The sequence below is a fragment of the Peromyscus leucopus genome, chromosome 8b (assembly GCF_004664715.2).
Source record: "Peromyscus leucopus breed LL Stock chromosome 8b, UCI_PerLeu_2.1, whole genome shotgun sequence".
Lineage (NCBI taxonomy): Eukaryota > Metazoa > Chordata > Mammalia > Rodentia > Cricetidae > Peromyscus > Peromyscus leucopus.
In genome coordinates, this window is record NC_051086.1 from 556,483 (window position 1) to 582,001 (window position 25,519).

General features: G+C 44.1%; 1 protein-coding gene and 1 pseudogene across 6 annotated transcripts in view; one reads left to right on the top strand and one right to left on the bottom strand.

Moving 5' to 3' along the window:
* Nucleotides 1-51: 51 nt before the first annotated feature.
* Nucleotides 52-25,519, bottom strand: part of Ubn1 (ubinuclein 1) — a 34,362-nt gene continuing 8,894 nt past the window's right edge. For 4 of the 6 annotated variants that reach the window (XM_028894787.2, XM_028894790.2, XM_028894789.2 and 1 more), the window contains 16 exons: nucleotides 23,402-23,488; nucleotides 22,788-22,883; nucleotides 22,338-22,472; nucleotides 21,582-21,685; nucleotides 20,297-20,735; nucleotides 14,783-14,853; nucleotides 12,981-13,110; nucleotides 12,739-12,857; nucleotides 12,025-12,153; nucleotides 11,696-11,842; nucleotides 10,788-10,838; nucleotides 10,649-10,691; nucleotides 7,968-9,188; nucleotides 4,560-4,809; nucleotides 4,237-4,326; nucleotides 52-2,289 (listed from right to left, as the gene is read on the bottom strand). In XM_028894787.2, coding sequence (XP_028750620.1) covers nucleotides 2,240-2,289; nucleotides 4,237-4,326; nucleotides 4,560-4,809; nucleotides 7,968-9,188; nucleotides 10,649-10,691; nucleotides 10,788-10,838; nucleotides 11,696-11,842; nucleotides 12,025-12,153; nucleotides 12,739-12,857; nucleotides 12,981-13,110; nucleotides 14,783-14,853; nucleotides 20,297-20,735; nucleotides 21,582-21,685; nucleotides 22,338-22,472; nucleotides 22,788-22,883; nucleotides 23,402-23,488 — 3,162 coding nt within the window. In that variant the 3' untranslated portion in view covers nucleotides 52-2,239. The remainder of the gene's footprint in view (nucleotides 2,290-4,236; nucleotides 4,327-4,559; nucleotides 4,810-7,967; nucleotides 9,189-10,648; nucleotides 10,692-10,787; nucleotides 10,839-11,695; nucleotides 11,843-12,024; nucleotides 12,154-12,738; nucleotides 12,858-12,980; nucleotides 13,111-14,782; nucleotides 14,854-20,296; nucleotides 20,736-21,581; nucleotides 21,686-22,337; nucleotides 22,473-22,787; nucleotides 22,884-23,401; nucleotides 23,489-25,519) is intronic. The other 2 variants (XM_028894791.2, XM_028894792.2) reach the window with 2 other exon arrangements.
* LOC114710648 lies at nucleotides 25,174-25,274 on the top strand (annotated as a pseudogene).

Sequence of the window (25,519 nt, forward strand, 5' to 3'; positions counted from 1 at the left end):
ACTGAAAAATCACTTGCAAATACAATAGAAACAAAAGAATGAAGAAATACATTCTGGAAACCTCAAAACAATTTATTGAGTTGCTTTATACAAGATTAACAATTTCCACACCACCCCCTAACACCAACATAGTTGCTGCACAAAAGCCACAGCCCCTCTCACACCTAAGAAACGGCCACGCCTGGTTAAGTGCTCAGAGCCTTGCACCAACCAAAGAAACCCTTGCATCCCACTGAGCGCTCTCTACCCCCACCCTCTGCTGTAGCCGGGCTGCAGGTCTCCCTGGCCATGGCTGTTTAAGTCACTCACTCTTTCATTACCACAAATAAAGCATAAACAAGGAAAAGAAATCTCAAACTCCCCATCAAAGAAACGTTTCCCTGAGGCAAGAGGCATCGCTAGATTCCTAAAGATGAGGGCATCCTGTTCTAGCTGCACACGCAGTGGCACATGGGGAGGAGGGAGCACCAAAAGGGTGGGGTGCTGGGGCCCGTTCTTTGACGGGCAGAGGAGCCTGGAGAGTTCCCACTGCTCAGCTTTGCTGGCGGCCTCAGCTCGGCTTAGAGCTCAGCTATACAAATCTCTTCTTTGGCTCTTTTTGCTACTACCTAAGACTATTCTGTAAACAAACTGGAAATCCAAGTTGCAAAAAATATATGTAATAAAAGGATAAGGAATCCACATGGCCCAATGTGAAAACAATTGGTTCTTCCATACAAAAAGGAATCAGAACAGAGGCCGGACCAAAGAACTGACAAAGGTCTTGCTCTCAGTAAGGTGGAAAGGTGGCCACCTCCACAGGAATGGAGAGCTACTGAGTTCCAGACCCTTGAGGCAGGAACCAAGAGCACACCTGACTCACCCTGGGTGCACACTGAGAGTGCTGATCACCTTCCCAAATGTTGTCTGGCTAGGCAGTCAGCCGGACCCACTGTGTGGTAGATTGACAGGATAGGTAAGGGCCCTCCAAGTCCATATGAAATAGCCACTGAGTGAGTGTGGTAGCCTAGTGATGGAAGCTCTGTAGTCAATTTTTGTCCTCTGTCCACTCTCCAGACCCTCTGCACATCCCCCTAAGTCCACACAGAAGCTCTCTGTCTGGAGAGCACGGGTAGCCCAGACCTGTTCTCTGTGGCAGATCCTTCAGAGAAGCCTGCCCTGTGGCTCTGACAGAGATTTCTAAGAATAAGACAGAGTGGAATGTCTACCTGTGGCTTGGAATCCGTGGGCTCTCAGACACAGAGAACTGAGGGGCTCCCCTGCAGCCCACCTGTATCAACTCTAGAAAAACAAAACAGAGCTGTAGCTCCATGGGAACCTGGGATTTAGGGGCTCAGATGACTTTCAAGTCAGGACGGCACAGATTATGATGTGCAGTCATAAAAAACCCAATTAAATAAAACTGTCTTAAATACAGACTAGCTTTAAAAAAGATCTTCATCTCAGATCCACTCAGTGGGCTGAATGGATAGATTCGAGTTGTCAAAGTCTGCTCCACCAAAAAGGCACTGGATTTAAGTCTTCCTATAATGTGATGTGTGAAGAGCAGTCCCATTCTATCCAATGCATTCAATGGTAATGATGAAAACAGCCCAAGATAGGTGTGTTTAAAAATCCTACCACAATTGTAGAATCTATAAAGATCTTTTTCTCTCTAAGAGCTTCATTGTCATGTTCTGAGGAGAAACTAGCCCCTACAAGAGCACACATTAGGTGTTCCTAGTATTTTGCAAGGTCTCCCACCTGTGACTCTGGCCCGAGTCTTGTCCTCTTGAGCACACAGCCTGAGGATGGAACAGAATCATAACCATCCAGGGATTCTACTGTGACCAGGAGGAGTCCCTGACCAGTAGGGAGCTCTGAGATACTCACACCAAATGCCAGGAGTTGGGCAGACCTAGAGCCCAGTAGCCAACAGATCTGCCACAGGAGCTCATGCACACCGTGCTTCCCAACACAGTCTAGGCACACTTCCCAGCCCAGAGCTGCCCCTTGATGTCGTCCAGCGACCAAGCCTCGAGGCCCAGAGCACCGGGTCAGTAAGTGCTTTGTGGGCAGCAAAAGCTGCCCCTTGGTTGAAGGCTCATCAGAAGTGCTAAGAAGTGCTCCATTTCAAACTTGTTCCTGCTCTGGAAGACGAGCAGTGGGCAGGAAGAGCACAGCAAATGTCTGTTATCAGAGACCTACATGTTGGGCTTCCTCCTAGATCTACATCAGATGAGTCCATCCTCCAAAGTGGTCACAATTTCCTCGGTACAACAGGCCCTTTCCCATGAAGCTGTGAAGCATCTGGAAAAGAATAAACAAAAACAGAACATTCTTTAAGTGCCCCAATTCCTTTACAAGACAGCAGAAACAAACTGCACAGGGAACGTAAGTAGCAAATGTCCCCACACAGTGGCTGTGTGACGTGCTACCTGCAGCATCATGCATGAGCACTGCACTGTACAGGCAGGGGGCTGCGGCGCAGTCTATACAACAGGCACTCTGCAACATGACAAGGGCCTGACGACCACACAGAACCCAGACAATGGTCATTCTCTTGCCATCAAAATGCACTCAGGTACCAGAGGGACAAAGGCAAAAGCAACGGCATCAAGTCCACGTGGAAGAAGGGAAAGCAGAGCAGAAACAAGTCTCTGCTCCCACTAACCCGTTCTCATGGCTGCTCTTCTGATTGCCGCCAATGCCTTTTTTCTTTTCCTCCTTGTGGTACTGGGAATGGACCCAGGGCTTTATATACGCTAGGCAAGTGCTTGACCACTGAACTACATCCCCAGCCCTTCAGATGGCGGGAGGGGGAGGTGCTCGTGGACACACACACACAGACACGGACACGGACACGGACAGACAGGAAAATGGTACAAGAAATGTTTTTCTTTCCCTTTCTATCAATCTTCCTCCCCTCTCTGTTGACTGAAAACTCCATAGACCCAGAGTCTGTTTCCAGTGGCTCTTCAATTACTTTGTTTCTCTCAAAGAGGGACATTTCCAAAGCAAGTGGAGGTAGCACCATCTCACTTTCATAGCACACAGGCTCTCCAGAGCTGGGGAGGCACCCACACTGCACTTAATTTGAGTGGCAGCCACCGGTGTAGAGAAAGTCCTCAGATGTGGCTGATTCTTCAGAGGAAAGGAATGACTATCAACACTGGCTTTGCTTCTCAAAGGGCTTCCCTTTGTGGAAAACTACAAAGTCACCCTCATCCTAACGAAGCCGCTGGCATTCACTACAGAGTTCTCAGCTTTAAGGTGTGGGTATAAGGCACACACAAGCAGATCCCAAAGTGGACAAGGAGCTGTGAGCCCAGACTGTCCATAAGCAGGTCAAAGGCACACACAGCCCCAGAGTCTGCGTCTGACTCCTGCCCTATACATATCCGCACGTTCCCTAAGCTCAGCCTCCTTTCCCCAGGACAGCCCTGGGTCCTGTTGGGAACAGGTCTAAAATGCTAAGAACAACAGGACAAAGTCAGGTTCTCATTGGGCTCCTAAGCCAAAATCCCATGAGGTGTCGCTATGCAAGAATCCAGGAATCAGGACAGAGGCTAGCCCACTTACTACGAGATGCCTCCCTGTGGCAACTATTCCCCATTCTCATGCTCTCACGCTGGCAATACATGTACCCAGGGCTTTTAGTGCTGCCTACTTCCAGAAGACACTGGCTTCATTCCTGGTGTGTTTCCAAGTCTGTTTCCAAAGAAGGGTTAACACCAGGGTGGATTGAAAGCTGCTTCTCTTACAGGTACATACTAACTCTCTCACAGTCATGTACTATGCTCTCTCTCTCTCTCTCCCTGTTCTGTGGCTATTTACTCCTTTCAAAGAGCATCTGCCACCTGACAATGCCTGGCAGGTGTGTAGTATTTCACCAGGAAGGCCCTGGAGTGCTCAGTTAACCTTTGGACAGAGCCACCATTACCCTTTTTCTCTTTAAAGGCATATGAAGGGCTGGAGAATCCCTGTTTCATGCTCAGGCTCTACCATAAACTGTTGTCACACAGGCTAAGTCAGACCCAGTGGCCATTCCAATAGGAAACCAGGAAAAGCCTCTGATAGTACAGGCTTATATTATTCTGGAACCCAAAGCCAAAGAGTCAGAGCCTCAAAAGACAAAGCAAAATACAAAACAGTGATGATGAAGCAGAGATGGCTAAAAGCGCCGGCAGCAAAGCACCTAAGGGTGGAGGGGTATGGCGCATGGGGCTCATGGAACACTGCCCATCTGGCATTTACCTGGCAGACTCTGTGGGACATGGGTGGACACAGCAGCATGTGGGAGAGGCGCTGTGTGGGGTGGGCTGGAGTGCAAGCCAGCCAGAAGACCTGAGAGAAAACAGGAGGGGAGAGAACAAAACACACACATTGAAGACAGAACAGAAAAGCAGCTTGAGAGATCCAGAGCCCCAGGCAACCTATGGGCCTGTCTGAAACAAAACAGCAATACTGGGCACTAAGCAGCTTCCCGGGACAGGGGGTGCTCCCAAAGTCACACCAAACACATACAGGACCCAACATGTCACACAACATAGGAACAGAGGCAGGAGACAGTAACTTACTGTGGCTGAGGCCATGGTGGAAGGTCCCAGGGGCTGGGCCTGTAACAATGGCATCCTTAGAGACCCCTGCTTTGGCAGAGGAGTCTGAACTGAAGGAGAGCACGTGAAGTGGAAATGGGACAGGGGTTATGATTCCCAGTGAGTTTGAGTTCATAGCTCCAGGAAGCTTGGGGTTGTTGGACTTATAGGATGAAGGCAGCAGGCTTAAAGAAGAAGTGTTGGACAGCAGCACTGCCCCTCCGGTTCCTTTCTGGGGAGGAAACACACACAATAAGAACCTCACCTGTGAGAGTCCCTCTACTTAGCACTCACAAGAGGAATGAGGAAGTCTCTATGGGCCAGCATCTAGGGGCTTCGAGGGTACAGAGGTAATTTTTAAAAATAGTAAATATGTTTCTTTCATGAAGCAGAAAAGTAATATACCGTGTATTCACCAGGCAGTGGTGGCATTCCCCTTTAATCCCAACACTCAGCAGACAAAGGCAGATGGATCTCTATGAGTTTGAGGCTAGCCTGGTCTACAGAATAAGTTCCAGGACAGCCAAGACTACAGAGAAACCCTGTCTCAATAAATAAAAACAAACAAACAATATAAATATATATATATACATATATATATATACATATATACCTATATATAGTACATAATATACATATATACCATGTGGATATCCATAATGCACATATAAATACATAGATATACAAATATAAAATAAACTTATATACTCATATTTTAAATTTATTATAAAAATCTATGCAACACATATATAGGCAGGGATGGCTCAGTGAGGATCTTTGTGATTGTTGGTTTGTCTGGTTTCTTTTTGTTTTGTTTTTTGAGACAAGGTTTCTCTGTGTAGTTTGGAGCCTGTCCTAGAACTCACTCTACAGACTAGGCTGGCTTTGAACTCATAGAGATCTGCCTGTCTCTGCCTCCTGAGTGCTGGGATTAAAGGTGTACACCATCACTGCCCAGCTATTGTAGTTAAAATTTTTTTTTTCTTAAAATTGTAACACTTCTTTAAAAAGTATCTTCATGGGGATAGAGAGGTGGCTCATTGGTTAAAAGCACTAGCTATTCTTCCAGAGGACCCAGGTTTGATTCCCAACACCTATTATGATGGCTCACAATGGTCTTAACTACAGTCCCAAAGGATCCAACACCCTCTTCTGGCCTCTGTAGGCACCAGTTATCTTCATGACAAATTTAAAATCTAGAGGAGCCCTGGATCCTACCCAAAGCCTTCATAAATATGGACATTGTGGCAAGTTCCTCATTTAAAAAGATCCAACTAAAAATGGTTTCCCACATATTCATGTTCACGTAAAAGTGAACACTTCTGTCCCATCATTGGCCTTTTAAAGTTAATTGGAAAGCTTCATTGTAGCACTATGGCGAAATGTGGATTGTGAAATATAACTGCACCAGATTATACTCAATCGAACTTTCAATAAGACTAGCTAGTATGTATTCATGAACCCTGACAACACAGTTAAGTTAAAACACAAATGAACTAAAAGAAATCTTGTTCAGCTGGGCATAGTGGCATACACCTTTAATTCCATACTCAGAAGGTAAAGGCAGGTGTAGAGGGGGTGGGATGTGGGAGGTGGGGTGCGTGTGCTCGTTCTTTATATGCCCTTGTCTACCTTTGACAAGTTAAAGACATCTCAGGAAAATCATGGATTGTCATAAAAAGCATAAGTCTTGATAGAGATCTTCACCATGGCTACAAACCTCAATCCAAGGGCTCACAGGAAACAGGAAGTCCTTGTTCTATTTTTGAGACAGGGTCTCATAATAGGCCCACACTGGCCTATTATGTAGCTGAAGATGACCCTGAACTTCTGATCCTGCTGACTCTACTACCTCCCAGTGCTGGGGTTGTAAGTATGCACCACCATGCCCAGTTTGTGTGGTGCTGGGCATCAAATCCAGGGCTTCATGCATTCTACCAATTGAGTTATAGCCCCAGCCTATAATGTATTTTCAAGGCAACATTAAGTCAATGGTTTCTCTTTTTTCTTTTTTATATCAGCAGTAGTGGGGATTGAATGTAGGACCTTGTACATGCTAGATAAGAGCTCTACCACTGAGTTAGAGCCTCAGTCCTGAGGCTTGAGTTTAAATCCCTAGAATTTATATTAAACTGGGTGTGGTAACATGAGTCTATAATCTGGTGCACCTATAAGATGAAAAGCCCTATAGACTCAAGGGCCAGCTAGCCTGGTACAGCAGTCAACAAAAAGAGATCCTGTCTCAAACAAGCAGAAGGTGAAGACTGAACTCAACACACATACCATGGCACATATGTGCCCCTACTCATACAAACACATGTGTGCATACATTTTTTCCCCTGGAAATTAATGTGCACAGTCACTATACAGAGTGGCAGGGAGAATCGAGACCTGTCTACACTTTTTTTTCCCCTTTTGGTCTCACAAGACCGAGTTTCTTTGCGTGTCCCTGGCTGTCCTGGAACTCACTTTATAGATCAGGCCAGCATCGAACTCAGAGATCTGCCTGCCTCTGCCTCCTGAGTTCTGGGATTAAAGGCGTGCACCACCACCGCCTGGCTTATGTGCTTTTTGTTTGTTTTTGTTTTTGTTTTTGAAGACAGGGTTTCTCTGTGTAGTTTTGGTGCCTGTTCTGGCTCTTGCCCTGTAGACCAGGCTGGCCTCGAACTCACAGAGATCCGCCTGGCTCTGCCTCCCAAGTGCTGGGATTAAAGGCGTGTGCCACCACCACCCGGCTTATGTGCTTTTAACTGCTGAGCCATCTCTCCAGATCTCTTCTCAATTTAACACAGGATCTCACGTATCCAGGCTGGTCTCAAACTAGGTATGTAGCCAAGACTGGCTTTGAACTCCTGATTCTCCGGCTTCTATCTTTGGGATTATAGATGTGCAACACTACTCTGGCCAGACTTCTAATTTTACATACACACACCCCAAACACACCTTCCCTGCTAGGTTCTGTCAAATCACCTTTGACCTACAAAGTTCTTTCAAGCCAATCAGAGAATCAACCGGAAGGTGATACCAGTTTGTGCTGAGGCATAAACACTACCTGACTGCCACGTAATAGCTGAAAGCACTTCCATCTTTGATTCAGAGGGCAGAGGCAGGTTCTGGTGCTCACTCTACTCCTTACAGGCTCAATCTTTCCAGGGACCCAATGCCAACAGATATTCCCCTCCCTTTCCCCTTCCCCTTCCAGCTCCCCTGCTAACAAGACATTCATGTTATACTGGTCCTCCAATCACCAGTAAAAGTGAGACTAAACAGGAAACCAGGATTTTCTCCAGTGTCTAATCTCACTTACTGTCCCTACCTGACTTTCCGTTTCAGACCTCATTTCCCCAAATCCCCTGCAGTTAGAGCAGGTGGCAATGCTAGGATACTCACTGGCAAGGAGGTAGACGATGTCACACTACTAACTGCAGCGGGCTTCAGGGAGGAAGTCAGTAACTTTGCCACTCCCTGGGTCCCACCACCAGAATCTCCATTTGGACCTCCAGGCGGAGCCACCAGAGTCAGCTTCTGAGAAACAGGTGTTTTTTTCACAGCAGAACTTGGGGCAGCTCGGCTTGAAGGCTGTCCTGCTGAGGGAGACTGCACACCAGGGAGCATGGTCCCAGAAACAGAGCTCTGCACTTGGGCTCCTCCAGGAGATGGACTGCTAGAAGAAGCCCCATGTTTAGAGACTGAGCCAGCAAAGGGGTTATTCTTATAAGATGGCCCCACAGAGCTGGCTGGATGCTGCTTTGCTGGATGGCTCAGGGTAGTGGAGGATGAGGCTGTGGTCTTATGAGAGCTGCTGCTGGAGGCTGGTGAACTTCCGGAGGAGGCTGGGATAGTGGCATGGAAGGCCTGGCCTTTGGCTGCTGTCTTTACCAGCTGCAGAAGGGAACGATGACACTGTGGAGATGCAGCCTTTGGGCCTTGCAGTTTGTTGACAAAGGGGGTTGGGGGTGTGAAGCTTTTCTGCTGTTGAGTGCCTGCATGAAAGACTTTGACTTGGGAGCTAGTCATGGGAGCTGATGCCTGGGGTCCATGAGACGTCCGTGGCAAACTGTGGTGCTTTGCTTTGGACTGGTGCAATTCAGACATACCCTTGCTGAGGGTAGCTTGGCAGGACAGCTCTTTGTAGCTAGAACTCTCTGGCTTTTTCTCCTGAGAGGACGGCCCCAGTGCTAGAGCCTGTTCAGCCAAAAAATTGAGAGGTGATTGCAGAGCATTAGTGGGTGGTGGTGCAGAAGAGCTGGGCTTTGCAAAGTTCCGTTTCTCTTCTGTACACAAAACACCAGCAACTTTTTCTGTTGGTGCTTTGGAGGGTGCAGGCAGTGTGAATTCAGAACTGCTGGCTGCTCTGCTGTTCAATACAGCCAGCTCTTTAGACACAGCTTCCACAGAAGATGCTGGATTCTGGACTAAGTCTTCATCCAGTGAGTCCTCCAGGGTGACAGGAACAGGGTCAGTGAGGCCGCAAGTTGCCTGGGATGAAAGCTCCCTGTTGGTTGCCCCAATGCTCAGGCCTCCACCCTGATGTTCTGAGAGCAAAGTAGTAGGACCACCAAGCTGTCCTGATGAAATGGAAACTTTTTTGTCAGGTTTAGCGGATGATTCCTAAAGGAAAGCAGAAATGCTCCTAGTTAGAAGTATTCAAAGATACCAATAGTGGCCTGTTAGGAGGATGTCAACAAGTGAACTCAAGTTTACTGGGTAATTACAAGACAAGTGATGGATGAGAGTAAGTCATGTCTGCCTTGCCTTGTAGTACGTACTATCTGCCATGTGTCTAGCTGATAGAGGTTGATTTTAAGCCAACATGCTTTGTCACTAAGTAGACACATGCCCACAGTAAAATTTTTCTTTTCTTTTCTGAACTAGTACAAGATTTGCTCAGATATTGTGTTGGCAAGTTTTATATCAACTGTCTAGTACAGCTAGAGTCATTTTGGAAGAGGTAATCTCCGTTGAGAAAATACCCACATAAGACTGGCCTGTGGTCAAGCCTGTGGTGCATTTTCTTGATTGATGATTGATGTAGGAGGGCCCAGCTCACTGTGGGTATAGTACCACTCCTATGCTGGCAGTTCTGAGTGCTGTAATAAAGCAGGCTGAGTAAGCCATGAGGAGCAAATCAGTAAACAGCACTCCTCTATGGCCTCTGTATCAGTTCTTGTCTCCAGGTTCCCGCCCTGCTTGAGTTCCTGCCCTAACTTCCCTGGATGATTGATGGACTACAAGTTGTAAGGCAAAATATAACCTTTCCTCCCCAAGTTGTTTTTAGTCATGGTCTTTTATCACAACAATAGAACGCTAACTAAGACAGTCTCCTGGCATTCACACTATCTTGAACATTCCTGGCTGAAATTAGACTGATAAGAATTACTTTCAATTAACTTACTTTTCCTCAATACCTGACTCCCCAGCCATTCTCATGGGAACAGGAATGGGATCTATACCACTGCTCCTGCAACCCAATATTTATCACAGTATACTCTCATATAGTCTAAGAACCTTCCAGATACTCAGGAAGGAACAATTCAAACATCTCTTCTCGAAATCTCTTTAAGCAGGGCTAAGGAAACCCCAAGCCTCAACTGGTAAGTTTGGCAAGTACCACCGTTCCCCACTGAAAGGTTTCTTCAATGTCTAAGATGTTTTTCACATGTCTGTGCTCTACCCATTGCACTTCAGGGTGGTTCTCCCAGGCAGCTACCACAGCTACCACTTCTCATTACTGCTACTGTTGCAAACTAACTGGCCCACAACAGGAGTATATATACTTCCTTCCCAAGAGGTCTACTACACCACTGAGCTTTCACATTTATAGTGACTCTGTACTACACTCCTTTGGAGCTGCTTCAAACCCTATTGAGTCCCAGAGGAACTGGGCTGGCTGAGTACTGCTGTTAAAAACTGAGGCTAGAGAGGGTTAAGTGTCTCAGACATCAGCCTTGTTCAAGAGTGCCATCTGAATAACTTCTCAGTGAAGCTTACCAAGGTGCCATGATCACTCAAGAGATTTCCTGAGCATGGCTTCAGAACAGCTGGCACATGGCCAGAGCAAACTGACTCACCTTCACCTTGATTTTTGAGGGAGCTATTACTTTCTTCTTGGCCCTGTTCAAAGAAATGAACACAGATATGGTTCAAAGGAGATCCACAGGGGAGACTAAAATAGCAGTGTCCCAAGAAATAAAATTCTGAGGTACTTACAAGAGTGATGTCAGGTGCCCATGGCCTCGTCGGCTCTCCTTAAACAGAGTCCTGAAAAAAAAAAAAGGGCTGAGGTACCATATCTGCCCCAGCATGCCACAATTCTGTTTCTAGAGGTTTCCTGGAGGCCTTGGTACTCAATGGCACTTAATCTAGCTGACTGGAGAGCCACAGTCCAGCTGAAGGGCCTATGGCCTCACCAGCTCACCTAAAGCCAAACATCTAGGCTTTACCAAGAAAGCCAATGGCTGTGCTGCATGCTCTTACAGCCACAAGTTCCCTAAGACAGCGGTGCTTTTCTTACTGGTGTTCTAAATCCACCCAAGGAGAAAATGTGAAGTAGCACACATCGCATGCCTTTTTAATTTTCCAGAGAAACTCAACAAAAATTATCTTTATATAACCTAACCTACAAGGAAAGAACAGTAATTCCCAAGGTTCTGTCATCTATCCAAAACCCTGATGAGTTACCATCTTTATCTAACCTCCCGCGCCCTACATAAAGCAGACATGCTCCATTCATGGGTGGCAACACAGGTGAAGGAGCTTCTGGGACAGAAGCCCAACACTAGGCTCCTGCATGGAATCAGCACTGTTCCTTGTGAACGAACCTTCTGGAACCATGATGACTTCCATCTCTCGGCCTCTGGTACAGGCAGCCATTGCATCAAAACAACAACATCCATACTGTGAGGAAACCAGAATGCAGCCAATCCTCCAACTAAAGTGGGATAAGGACTGAACTCTACAAGTAAGATCTCTCTTCTAGAGTAAGAAGATTCCTTTATAGATCATAGTAGGTCCCTAGCTACTCAAGTGACATCAGAATTGAATCAATGAGACAGTGACTTCTCAGGGAAGGGATCACTGTCAGCCCAGACTACCCTGCCTTACTACAAGGGCCTCACCTGGCTTGCATCCAGCCTTTGGGCCAGAGAGGCTTGACCTCAGCATCCAAAAAGGCTTTCACACAGTCCTCCCAGGCCTGGGCCTTGCTGTTCCTCTCCAGATCACGGCTCTCCAATTTGATCTTCACCACCTGGCACAGAAGCTCCCTGAGAAGCAGACAGAGATCAGAAACTTCCCACCACCCCAAATGCTGTTTCACAGTTGCCACTGTGTGCTTTCAGCAACCCATGAAAGTAATTAATCCTAACCTTCATTAGCAATATGGGGACAGGCTCAGACACTGGTCTCACAAACCCTCCAATGACGCAAGGTCCCAGTTTGTGCACACCTGATTTCATCATTCCACTGGAATTTCTTCCGGGGTCCCATTATCCTCCGGCCCCCCTTTTCTTCATCTTCTTCCTCATCAGAACAAATCCGTTCTCTCTGCTCCTTGTCTTTCTCTTCCTCCAGCATCCTACAGAGGGAACAGAAGGAACCCTCAGGTCCTCCTGCCCACCAGCTTCCCCATCCTCCCTTTTATGATATTCTCATTGATTTAAGATCAGAAAGTGCTGAAAAGACTAGAACTGTGTTAGAAATGTAAGTAAACATTGCGAAGTGTAAAAAGAAGAGACAGGGGCTGGGAGGCGGTGGCACACACGCCTTTAATCCCAGCACTTGGAAGGCAGAGCCAGGTGGATCTCTGTGAGTTCAAGGCCAGCCTGGTCTACAGAGGACAGGCTCCAAAACTACACAGAGAAACCCTGTCTCAAAACCCCGCTCCCCCTCCTCCCCAAAAAAGAAGAGACAGGGACCCGGAGAGATGGCTCAGTGGTTAAGAGTATGTACTGCTCTTGCAGATGATCCGAATTCAGTTCCCAGCTCCCCAGCTCACAACCATCTGTAACTACAGCTCCAAGGTATCTGATTCTCTCTTCTGGATGATGCAAATATATGCACATTTCCACACACAGACTCACACATATACAAGTAATTTTAAGAGGGGGTAGAAGGAGATATAGGGAGATAATGATGCCCAAGTGAGATGAGGCATACTTACTTAGCAACCTTTGCTTGTGTGTGTGCTTGGCATTCATCCTGGTACTTAGCCACCTGCTCAGGCATGGCTCTACCAATGGCGTCCTTGAGCTTCTGGAGTGGTTCCTTTAGGCGCCCACCCTGCAAAGAAAAAACACAGTACAGGTTTGGCTCATGCACCACTCTAACACTGAAGACCCATAATGGGCTATCAAAAGGAGACAGTGCAGCATATGTGACCCCTCTGAAGACTCTGCCACCCACCTGTTCGTAGAGGTGAAGTTTCCGAGCACGCTTGACCAGAGCATCCTTGCTGCAGGGCAGGAATGAAGCCAGATAAGCAAACACCCCAGAACGGATTTGGCTAGTAAGCTCCCGGGTTTGCACCTCTATGCTAAAGAACACAACACAATCATTAATGGCCTGCAGCTTGCTGCAAGTTTCCTCTGCCTTAGGTTGCTGACTGGAGAAGAAAGCTAGGCACCAGAAGCAGTCTGAACCCTATCTTGATGATCACACAATATAACCAAGGAGCCACAGCAACAAAGTCTCCAGCAGCAATATAAGGAAAAACTTGCAAGCTAAGAAAAGGAGGTCAAGGCTCTTAGGTCAAGAACAAGACCAAGTCAAAGGTAATCAAGAGAACAAAGCCAAGAGCTAGGTAGTGGTGGTGTACACCTTTAATCCCAGCACTCAGGAGGCAGAGGCAGGTGGATCTCCATGAGTTCGAGGCCAGCATGGTCTACAGAGCAAGTTCCAGTACAGCCAGGGCTACATAGAAAAACCCTGTCTCAAAACAACAACAACAACAAAAATAAATAAATAAATAAAAAATAAAAAAAAATAAAAAATAAAAAGATATGCACATTAAATTTCATAAATAAACAAAAAAAAAGCTTTAAAAGGGAAAATAATTATTGCTTGGTACTGTCAGAAAAAAATTTCCAACAATATTTTAAGGATTTTTTTTTTAAAATGCAGGATATTTTGCCTGCAAGTATATGTGTTTATCACATGCATGCTTGGTACCCATCCATGGAAGCCAGAAGAGAGCATTGGATCCCCTAAACCTAGAATTAAGGACAGTTGTGAGGCACCATGTGGGTGCTAAGAACCAAACCCAGGTCCTCCACAAGAGCAATGGCACATTCTCTTATCCACTAAACCATCTCTCCAGCCCTCTCCAGCATGTTTTGATTTTTCAATTACTAGTTCTACCCATGATCATGAGATCAGGGAAATCCTGAGCTCTCTAGTTTCTCTAGATGGACAAACAGGAAAAGCCTGAGCTTTCTGTATGTGGCACATTCAAGTAGGTTCTTTGTCGACACAGAACACTCACTCACCTGACTCTCAGGTGCTCTTTGAGGCCCTGTGCTTCCTGAGCTCAAAGGTCCATCCACATCCTACTCAGTGGAGGCCATTTATGGGAACACTCTCAAGTCTTGACAACTGTTCTTATACAGACTGGACATAGAGATTGGTTTAGATTTGTTGTTGTTGTCCTTTTTAATCCAGTTCACACAGCAGAGTACCTCAGATGTTTGGGGCTCTGAGCAAAGCATAATGGGATGAAATGTACTGGGAGCACAGGTAAAAATAAGGATGAATGCTGAGAGACACCCCAGTGCAGAGTAAACCTGAGGTTATCAGGCTGTCACTCATTCTTCTGGATTCTCTCTTTTCATTTCATACTTGCCAAGAAATCCTCTTCCAACAGGCCATGACAATATATATATTACAATTTTTAAAAATTATATTACAATTTTTTAAAAAATTTATTATTTGTTGTGTATACAGTGTTCTGCCTGCATGTATGCCTGCAGGCCAGAAGAGGGCACCAGATCTCATTACAGATGGTTGTGAGCCACCATGTGGTTGCTGGGAACTCGGGACCTCTGGAAGAGCAGCCAGCGCTCTTAACCACTAAACCATCTCTCCAACCCCCTACAATGTTTTAATAATGTCTGTGGCTGAAGATTAGTATGGCCTATCATTTATGGAGACAGGGATCTAGTGTCCCTGTTTCATTCTAAATAAGAAAACAGAGACAAACAGATACTCACTCTAGCAGGATGCCATTAATATCTTGAGTGAAGAACTTCTGTTTGCTCTCTCCCTCAGCAGCTCTGGCAGCCTGATTCACAGAAGACAGTAAGAAGTATTAGTGCCCTTTCCCCATGCATCCCTTACACTCACCAGCAGGCACAGAATCACTGCTCCCAAAGAGCACCTGCCAAAAAAACACTCCCTCGCTATGTTCTTGACTATACCCCAGCCCCAGATTAAGGCCATCCCAAAGCTGTTGCAGCACCTGTGGGCAAGTTTCTTGGGACCTACAATACTAATCATGGAACAGAAAGCAGTAATCTGGTCAGAGGCCAACTCAACCAGCAATCCAGCTTCTGTGTCCAGACTCTTACCTGTAAAATGGGATTTCTATACAGTCAGTGGTAGAAAAGCAACTAAGATCTTCAGCAAACCTACAAGATTTAAAGCAGTAGTTCTCAATCTTCCTAATTCTGTGACCCTTTAATACAGTTCCTCATGTTGTGATGACCCCCAATCATAAAATTATTTCATTGCTACTTCATAATTTTAATTTTGCTACTGTTATGATTTGTAAATATAAGTTTCTGTGCTTTCCGATGGTCTTAGGTGACCCCCAAGGGGTCGAAACCCACAAGTTGAAAACCAATGATTTAAAGGCTTTTATGTATCAAAAAATTATGCAAAGTAATAAAAATACTGGGTACTCCATCCATACCTAGTACCCAGAGAGAAGCCTCCTGTGTAATTTCAGTACTTAAGGGCATCCTTTGAAAATCTGTAATATACTTATAATATCTCACACCCAGACTCCTGAAAATACATGATACTGAAGATGACACCTTGGGAACAAGCCTAGATAGAGATCGCTGAAGTGACCAGAACAAAGACTAACTCTGGTGATTCTCACTCCTGGCTGCACATGAAGTTATCTAGGCAGCTTTCCCTACCCCAGACGAATAACTACAATCTTGGGAGTTGGGTCTGAGGAATGCATGTTCTTGAGTAGTGACCCAAACACCAGCTCTCTCAAAATAACACATGGTGATTTTAATGAGCAAAGAAGGTTGAAATCACTGACCTAAACAAAAGAAATGCTGACCCAAGAGATTAAAGCAAAACACAGTTTCTGAAATCCGACTTCATATAAACTGAGGACAACAAGGTGACTCTGTGGAACAGATACACAAATCTCAATTCCTCTGCCTTTCTCTAACTGTAGTCTCTGGGGCCCTCTGGCCCCTCTAACCACTCCATTAGGTCCTTTACAGGGTTCAAAAGCTGAGAATGACCTTTAACTCCTGATCCTCAGGCCTCTACCTCCCAAGTGCTAAGATCTACACCAAGCTAGAATTTCTTCCAAAAATGTCATTCTCTCTTGTGGGTGCTAGGATTATAGGCATAAGCTACTATGCATGGCTAAGGACATGCAATTTCTTATACTTTCAAAGCATTCAGAATTCTACCTTGGTACATTTCTAGGGCACTGGGTTTCTATTAATTTGATACTTGGATTTTTTTGTTTGTTTACATGTTTGGGTTGGGTTTGTTCCCTTTGCACTTTACATTATGGGGGATAAAATACAGGGCTTCATGCATGCTATTCAAGCCCTGTACCACTGAGCTACAATCTCAGTTAATATTGGAAGAAAATAAAATTGAATCCTATGTGCATGTGTGAGTTTGTGTGTTCTCATTAGTGTGGCTGCTTGTGTTTGTCCTAGTGCAAATATAGGCTAGTAGACTACCTTAACTGTTCTTAGGAGCCATGGTTACTCTGCAGGGACTCTAGAGAATCAAAACTTGTGTCCTCATGCTTGTGTGGCAAGCACTTCAGTATCTTACGAACCAAGTTATTATTTTTAATTTGTTTATTTAGACCAAGTTATTCTTTTGCTTAAACTTATACTACTAGTTCTAAGATCCAGAAGTATCCTTAATCAATTCAATCTAATTCCTTAAACAGATATTCAAATGTCATATTGTTCACCAGACCCATCAACAGTTTTAAGTTTACAAATAAATTTTCCTTTTCTGAAATAGGATTTTATTAATTCAAGGATGAATTTGAACTCTTTGTTTAGGTGCACTGTGTGTGTGTGGTGTTAATATTCTGTAGTATGTGTGCACATCTGTGTGCACACAGAGACACCAGAGGAGCATGTCAAGTGTCCTTCTCAATCACTCTTGTAGAATATTATTTTAAGGTGTAATACTTTTGTTTATGTTGCATTTGTTTAATTCTGTGAAGCTGTGTTACTGTGCCTGTCTAAAACACTTGATGGTCTAATAAAGAGCTAGAAAGCCAATAGCAAGGCAGGAGAAAGGATAGGCAGAGCTGGCAGGCAGAGAGACTATATAGAAGGGGAAATCTGGGAAGGAGGAGAAAAGAGTCAGAGAAAGAGGAGGACACCAGGAGCCAGCGCCCAGGTACACAACCAGCAATGGAGTAAGATTTACAGAAATAAGAGAAAAAGAAAAGCCCAGAGGCAAAAGGTAGATGGGATAAGTTAAGGGAAGCTGGCAAGAAACAAGCCAAGCTAAGGCTGGGCTTTTATAATTAAGAATAAGCTTTTGTGTGTGATTTATTTAGGAGCTGGGTGGCAGGCCCCTCAAAAGAGCCAAACCCGCCCCCCCCCAAAAAAAAAAAACCAACAACATACTCTCTGCTTTATAACTTTGAGGTAAGGTCTCTCTCTGAACCTGGAATTCAATCTTTTGGGGTAGGCTTTTAGCTAGCAAGCCCCACTGATCCTTCTGTTCCAGCCCATCCCAAGAGCACTAAGGTTACAGGAACATACCAGACCATACTTAGCTTGTTATGTAAGTACCAAGATCCAAAACTCAGGTCCTCATGGTTATGCAACTAGCACTCTTAACCACTGAGCTCCTAGCCTTGAACTCTTGATTCTTCATTCTCTACTCTGAGAACAGCAATTATAAGGGTATGTAAAACCACACCAGGCTACAAATATATTTTCAGATATTAAGCCATTTCTCCAGTACTTTAAAAGCTTTCTGCCTGTATAACCTTTTAAAAAGTTTCTTTCTGAAGCCTTTTCAACTGCATAAGCTATATTTTGGAGGGTTTGTTTTACAGTAAATTACTTAGGTGCTACATTTTAAATCCAAAGAACAACTGAAGTGGGGCTTGGTGCAACACACCCATAATCCCAGTTGCTCTGGAGGCTGAAGCAGGACTGCAAATTTGAGATAAGGCTGAGTAACTCAGTGAGACAACCATGATCTACAGAAGTCCTTGATAGAGAGGTCCAGCCAGCATTTGGCTAGGCTAATGTGCTGGCTGAATGTAGTCACAAGTGTGAGCTCAGACAAGATCAGAAAAGAGCCATTTAGCCAGCCTAGTCAGGAATCGTGGCTATGCACAAGTTTTAGCATTCCTTTTCAAATTTTAAGCAATAGAAATTGACATGCATCTCATCTAAAGTCAAGATCTAAAATCTATCTAATCTTATTTTTAAAAAGAGAGGAAAATGGAACTAGAGAAGTGAAAAATAAATCGAGAAAGACTTTAACTTCTACTAACAATAATGCACACCAAGTTTAATTTTGGGTTGAGACAGGGTCTTATGCAGCTCAGGCTAATCTTGAACTTCTTTTGTTGCCAAGGATGACCTTGAACAACACATTCTCCTGCTACCACCTCCAAACTATTGGGATTATAGGTGAGTGCCGCCATGCCCAGCTGTCTAATTTAATTTTTAAAATGTCAGGTTCATTTCAAGAGCTAGCATAGAACTCTTTATTAAGGATACAAATATCTACATGTGGCTTTGGAATTCCATGTAATGTTCTGTGTCCAAATACATTCTTCTATGGAAAGACTACCTTTCCCAGAAAATTGTCAAAAATGACCAGGCAGGCATCCAGACACCCATGCACACATATGATGGGCTCCAAGTGCAGCAAAATCTGTAATGCCCAGGAGCCATTTATTCAGGAGAGACAACTTGCCAAATAGCAGGTCTACCCAGAGAGGCTTTTGTGAACCTGTTTCAGGCTGTAGCACTTCATTCTCATGAAACCTTTTCCCCAAAAAAAGTGAAGTAATAGGTTACTACTCTGATCACAATCTATCATGGGAGTGAGGGCATACCCAAGAATTTTATTTTTACTTTTTTGTAAAATAAACAATGGTCTACTATCACTTAGTCCTATTTAATTTAGTTAACAAGACTTTGAAAGACTACAAAACAATGTGCTTACAAATTAAAGTATTAAAAAGAACACAATTTTCTAAACATGAATTCTGAGCAACAGACAGTATACTCAAACATGCCAGATTCAACCGCTCTCCCTTCAATATCATATTAAGCTATACTATGTGTCCCTGATATGGCACAATTCATTAAAGCATTCCATTCAAGAAGAATGCTTATATCCAATATTACACATGGGCTTTAACAAGAAGGAACCATATATGTAAATAAGGTGTTTTGTTTGCTTTGTATATTGTTTAAATATCTTCTCTAAGTAAGAAGAACATTTCTAGATGAAGATGTTTTACACTGTCCTAAAACATGAAATATTATTCACAATCTGAAAATGTTATAAGAATCACTAGTTCAAAAATGTACAGCTGTTGAGCACAAATGCTCCTGGAGCTACAGTTCAAATCATAGTGCCTGGAGGGAAATGTTTTAACCAAAGGCAATGGTATCAAAACTAATGATGCATAGTTAGATTACAGCTAAATTACTGAACTGACCGTTCTTAGCACTTAGGGATCAACTCCAAACACTGGAGGCAAACAGCAATCCAGTTATCCCATGCTAAAGACTGCTTGCTGTTGTTTGGGACAGGAACAGTGCTCATAATGTTGAGCTCCAACATGTCACCATGCAGGTACAACTCAACACTCTTGATGATACCCAACACAAGGGAGCAAGTAAAACCCAGCACCAGCTAAGCATGTGCTGTGTTTACAAACAAGTGAATTTTCAAAATCTTTGGAAGAATTCAAAGATGACACTCTACCTCAGCTGCCTGCTGCCAACATCAGGGCTGGTCAAACACAAAAGCAAAGGTGAGTTGTGGGAAAGAAACTAACAGGCAGAAAACAGAACAAAACACACACACACACACACACACACACAATCTCCCCAAAGTAAAATTTCCAGAAGTGAAGGAATTAAGAGGTGAAAAAATGAAGCCTGTTGGGCAAAGCTTACACTGTTTCCTCCTTGGGATGAGATAAGAACTTGGGAACTGGCCGGGAGGTGGTGGCGCACACCTTTAATCCCAGCACTCAGGAGGCAGAGTCAGGCTGATCTCTGTGAGTTTGAACCCAGCCTGGTCTACAGAGCAAGATCCAGGACAGGCTCCAAAGTCACACAGAGAGACAGACTCTGTCTCTGTAAAAAAAAAAAAAAAAAAGAACTTGGGAACTTTACACTTCACTTTCCAACTCACTAAGGGTTTTTTGGGCATCAAGCCTCACAGGGTGCAGAGCTAATGCCAACCAACCCAAAGAGCTTCCAGCAAAGACCAACCATACTGTGTCCCCATACCTGAGCCAGCTCCTTAACGCGCTTCTCCAGGGGGGTTGGCAGGCCTTCAGGGAAGGAAGAAGACTGCCTGAATTCCTGATCCAATCCCACTCCAAGGGAATCACTTCCATCATCCATATCTTGGAAAGGGCTTCCTTCTGGAGACTCACTGAGCAGCTGCTCCAAGTCCAAATCAGTCAGGGAGTCCATGGCAGTGGCAGCTTGGAGCAAGTCATTGTCAGACGTGGAGCCAAAGAGTGAGAGCAAGGGGTCAGAAGTGCCCTCCAATTCCCTCAGGCTCTGGGCTTCGATTGACGACACAGCTACAGGCTTATGCTCCTCCTCCCTCTTTTTCTGAGCCTCTTTCTCCTTCTGAAATTTCTTTAGCATCTCTCTAACACTTAATGACCCAGAGTACTTCTTCTTCTTTTTCTCCTTACTGGCATTGAGGGCTGTGAAGCTGCAAGCAAAGGGAAACTAATTATTCAGGTTGCAGGACTCTCCATGAGAAATTCAGTAGCCTTGATCCCTGCTCCCTCCATTCTCTTGGCATACAGAACTCATTCTTGCTGGACCAAGGCTTGAGTGTGAATACATATTAGCAACACAGTGCCATATAATGCTAAATATCCAGTGGGGTTTTTTTTTAATATTTTTTTTAAGATTTATTTATTATCTATACAGTGTTCTGTCTGCATGTATGCCTGCAGACCAGAAGAGAGTACCAGATCTCATTACAGGTGGTTGTGAGCCACCATGTGGTTGCTGGGAATTGAACTCAGGACCTCTGGAAGAGCAGTCAGTGCTCTTAACCTCTGAGCCATCTCTCCAGCCCCCAGTGGGTTTTAAGAATCATAGCCAGGCTGAAATAAAAGTTAGCAAAAAATGGAAGGAGCAAGAAAAGTATTTCAAGAAAGAAAGCATGAGAAACAGAGAAAGAGCAGCAGCAACTTGAAGGCAGCTGGGCTGACTAAGGAGGAATCACGACCACAGATGTAAGAAAATAGCAGACAGAAGAACTGGGGCAGAGAGGAGTTCTAAGAGAACAAGGAACATCAGCAATCATATAGTGACAGAAATACCTGCCGACATGGACACAGGAACACAGGCTATCTGACACACAGAGACAAGAGTGGCTGACTATACCCACAACAGCCCTGTCAGAGGAGAGGGAAAGGAGAGTCAGGCCCTAGAGCCTCTTTTGAAGCTGGGGAAGAGGGAGAGGGCAAGTCAGCTCCCAGGTGTCATGCACTCATGTGCCCTCACAGGACAGACGTTATCCTAGCAAAAAGCTGCTGCCTCTCACCCGGTTTTGGAAAACTTGGACTTTTTCGATTTCTTCTCCTTGTCATAACTGTCATCTTTTTTCTTCTTCTTTATCTTTTCACCACCTTCTTTTAACTTCCGCTTCTGAGAATTAAAGACACAAACACTCAAATGGAGAATATGGTGGCTGTTCTGAAGACAGAGTTGGAATGGGCTGTAGGTGGGCCTTCTCATTTTAAATAATGAGCAGTGGTAGGCAGACCCTAAAATATGCTCAATCTAAGGCTGACCAGTTTTCAGTGGGTGACAGCCCTAGAACTAAAGTCCTCTCCAAGTACACAGCAGACAAGCCACTAAGAATGGGGTACAGTTCATTAGTCCATACCCTCATGGCTCTTCCCACTCTGAGATATATCTGGAAAAATGACGCTGCTGAGCCTGCTGGAGCATCTTGATGAAATGACTGAGGCCTCACCAGTATCCCCATGTTCCCACCATGTTGAGACAACTCTTACCTTTCTACCAGTCTCCTGAGCCATCCTAAGAGACTGCATATTCTAGAGTCACCTACTGATCTCAGTCACATCTTAAAGTATTTCTGCCGGGCGGTGGTGGCGCACGCCTTTAATCCCAGCACTCGGGAGGCAGAGGCAGGCGGATCTCTGTGAGTTCGAGGCCAGCCTGGGCTACCAAGTGAGTTCCAGGAAAGGCGCAAAGCTACACAGAGAAACCCTGTCTCAGAAAAAAAAAAAAAAAAAAAAGTATTTCTGAAATCAAAAAGGAAGAATATCCTAACCTTCGGAGACTTTTTCTTCTTTTCCTTAATGAAGTCATCCTCAGATTCTGAAGCTTGTCTAAACTGCAAGGTTCCCGAGTTAATGTAAAATCCTCCATACTTTGTGGTCAAAGAAGCAGGAACAAGTTCATCATACTAAAGGGGAGAAACATACCATCAGCTCATTTCTAGTTCTATAGTTCAAGGTACAAAGCACATCTTAAGAGATGCAACTAGGATTTTCTGTCACTCTTTAGACACCATGCTAAAACATTTTCTCCTCAATCACTAATGTGCAAGCTACTAGGTGTTTTGGAAAGAAGAGATTGTGATTTTCAATGAAAAATCCAAAGCCTGGGTCCAGGAAGTCCCTTCCTCTCAAGTTCAGGGTTTTTGTGCTAAGAGGACACACTAAGATGTCACAACCCTGCCCCACTGTCAGTATCATATATTCATTCATTAACTACTCACCGCCTCAGAGTTATCGATGAAAGAATCCGATTCATCATAGCCATACCCCATATCAATCAAATCCTGTATTCGGTCTTTCCTACGTTTCTTTCCACCCTAAAATTTAAAAGCAAGGTGTCACACGCTTTTTGATAAGTACAATGAATTAAATGTTGCCTTGAGTCTCATCAGCTAGTGATTAAAGGTTGAAAAGCACTGAAATACATACTCCCCTCACACCCTGTCTCTTTCCTCTCTGTCTGTCTGTCTCTCTCTCTTACACACATACCCCAACACACCCAACCCCCTTGTCTAAAGACCTTTGAAAATAGGGCAGATTTATATCTGCATAAATGGCCTAAGACAGAAGAATGAAATAAATGGATTCTTTTGTTCTGTAACAAAACACATCCTCTAAGGCCTTATTTATCCATTTAACTCACACATTTTTCCTGCCACCTGAGAGTTCTGAACCTTAATGCATTTGTTTAATAGCTGTATTCTATTTCCTCTGAGTGCTACATCAATTTCCAGATCATTTCTGACTATATGATAATCCACTAAATGAACATGAAAATGCCTGGAGACTGTTCTCACTAATGAGGTTATTGTCTTGCCCAGCACTGAAATCTTACATATTTTTCTTCAAATTTCCGTGCAAGGGCCTCCACCTTATGCCTTTCTTTTTCTTCATCGTTGAATGGATCCAAGACATCTTTTTTCTGGAAGGAGATCATTTCACAAAAAATAAATAATACACACACAAAAAGCCATAGTCCTGGTTAAAGAACCTTGAATGACTACCCAACACTTATAAACTGTGTAATAAAAACTATTATTAGCCGGGTGGTGGTGGCGCACGCCTTTAATCCCAGCACTCGGGAGGCAGAGGCAGGCGGATCTCTGTGAGTTCGAGGCCAGCCTGGGCTACCAAGTGAGTTCCAGGAAAGGCGCAAAGCTACACAGAGAAACCCTGTCTCGAAAAACCAAAAAAAAAAAAAAAAAAAAAAAAACAAAAACAAAACCATTATTCAGAAAGAAAGAGCAAGATGGAATACATGCTTCAATCATACTGTTATATTGTTTAAAAAAACAGAATTTCAGCAGGTCTATCAATTCATTGTAATCCTAGCTACTAGAAAGGCTGAGTCAGCACAAGGATCACAATTTCAAAGCCAGCCTGACTACAGGGTGAGGTCAAGGCCAACCTAGACAAGGCATGGATAGCTTGTCTTAAACTAAAAGAAGAGAGGACTGAGGCACTAGTTTAATGTTATTGCCCTTGTATAATCAAAGCCTTAGGCTCAACCCAAGAACCATATGTTAGAGAGAGAGAGAGAGAGAGAGAGAGAGAGAGAGAGAGAAAATATGTAATTTCAAGAAAACTTGATCAAATATCTAACAATGGGGCTTCAAACTGAGCAAAGGGCCTTTACTAGAGATGTTCCATGTCTACAGAACTGTGTTCAATAAAGTTGATTCTTTTTGTAACAATTTATTTTAGGTACTTGAAAACATTTTAAGGGGTCTATAGGCTTCATGAAGCTTCTAAAGTAGTCAAGGTTCAAAAAAGTTAAAAATGATGCCTGGGGAGAAAGCTCAGGGATTAAGAGCACTGACTTCTCTTTAAATGACTTGGATTCAACTCCTAGCATCTACATGGCAGTTGGTAGTCTTGTCTAACTCCAGTCTCAGGGGATCTGAGACCCTCTCCTGGCCTGTGATAACATGGACACACATGTAAGCAAAACACCCACATACATTAAATAAATAGATAAAAATTTTAGGATTTTTTTGTTATTGTCATTGTTTTGTATGGTTTTTTTTTTTTTTTGGAGACAGAGTTTCTCTGTGTAGCCCTGGAATTCAATCTATAGACCAGGTTGGCTTTGAACTCTTAAGATCTGCCTACCTCTGCCTCCCAAGTGCTGGCTCTAAAGGTGAGTGCCACTAACCCCACCACCACCACCACCCTACCATCTCCACCCCAGCAAAAGATTTTTTTTTTTTTAAGTTAAAAACATGCTCGGGGCTGGAGAGATGGCTCAGTAGTTAAGAGCACTGGCTGCTCTTCCAGGGGACCTGAGTTCAATTCCCAGCAACCACATGGTGGTTCACAACCATCTATAGTAGGACCTGGTGCCCTCTTGTGGAGTGCAGGGACACATGCAGGCAGAACACTGTATACATAATAAATAAATAAAAAAAAAAAACTTAAAAAAAAAAACATGCTGGGCAGGGGTGGCACATGCCTTTAATCCCAGCACTCGGGAAGCAGAGGCAGGTGGATCTCTTTGAGTTCAAGGCCAGCCTGGTCTACAGAGTGAGTTCCAGGAAAGGCACAAAACTACACAGAAAAACCCTGTCTCGAAAAAAACAAAAAACAAAAAAAAGTGAAAAACAATGCGTTCTTTAGCAGCACATATATTAAAATTAGAATGATACAGCGAAGATTAGCATGGCCCCTGCTGCAATGACACACAAATTCATGAAGCATTTCATATTAAGAAAGAAAAAAAGGTTAAAAACTCACTGAATGTAATACAAGTCCTTAATAGCCATTCTGTCTTTAGAAAAGTGATATAAGGGGTTTGAGAACTCAGTACCACTGGTAGAATGCTTGCCTTGTAAGCACAAAGCATTGAAGAAAAGGAAAAAGGAACCAAAACCATAAAAACAATCAAACACAAACTTAAGGGAACTCAAAAAGTGGTCTGAATAGTACTTCTCAGTCAAACACTGATTCAAGGAAT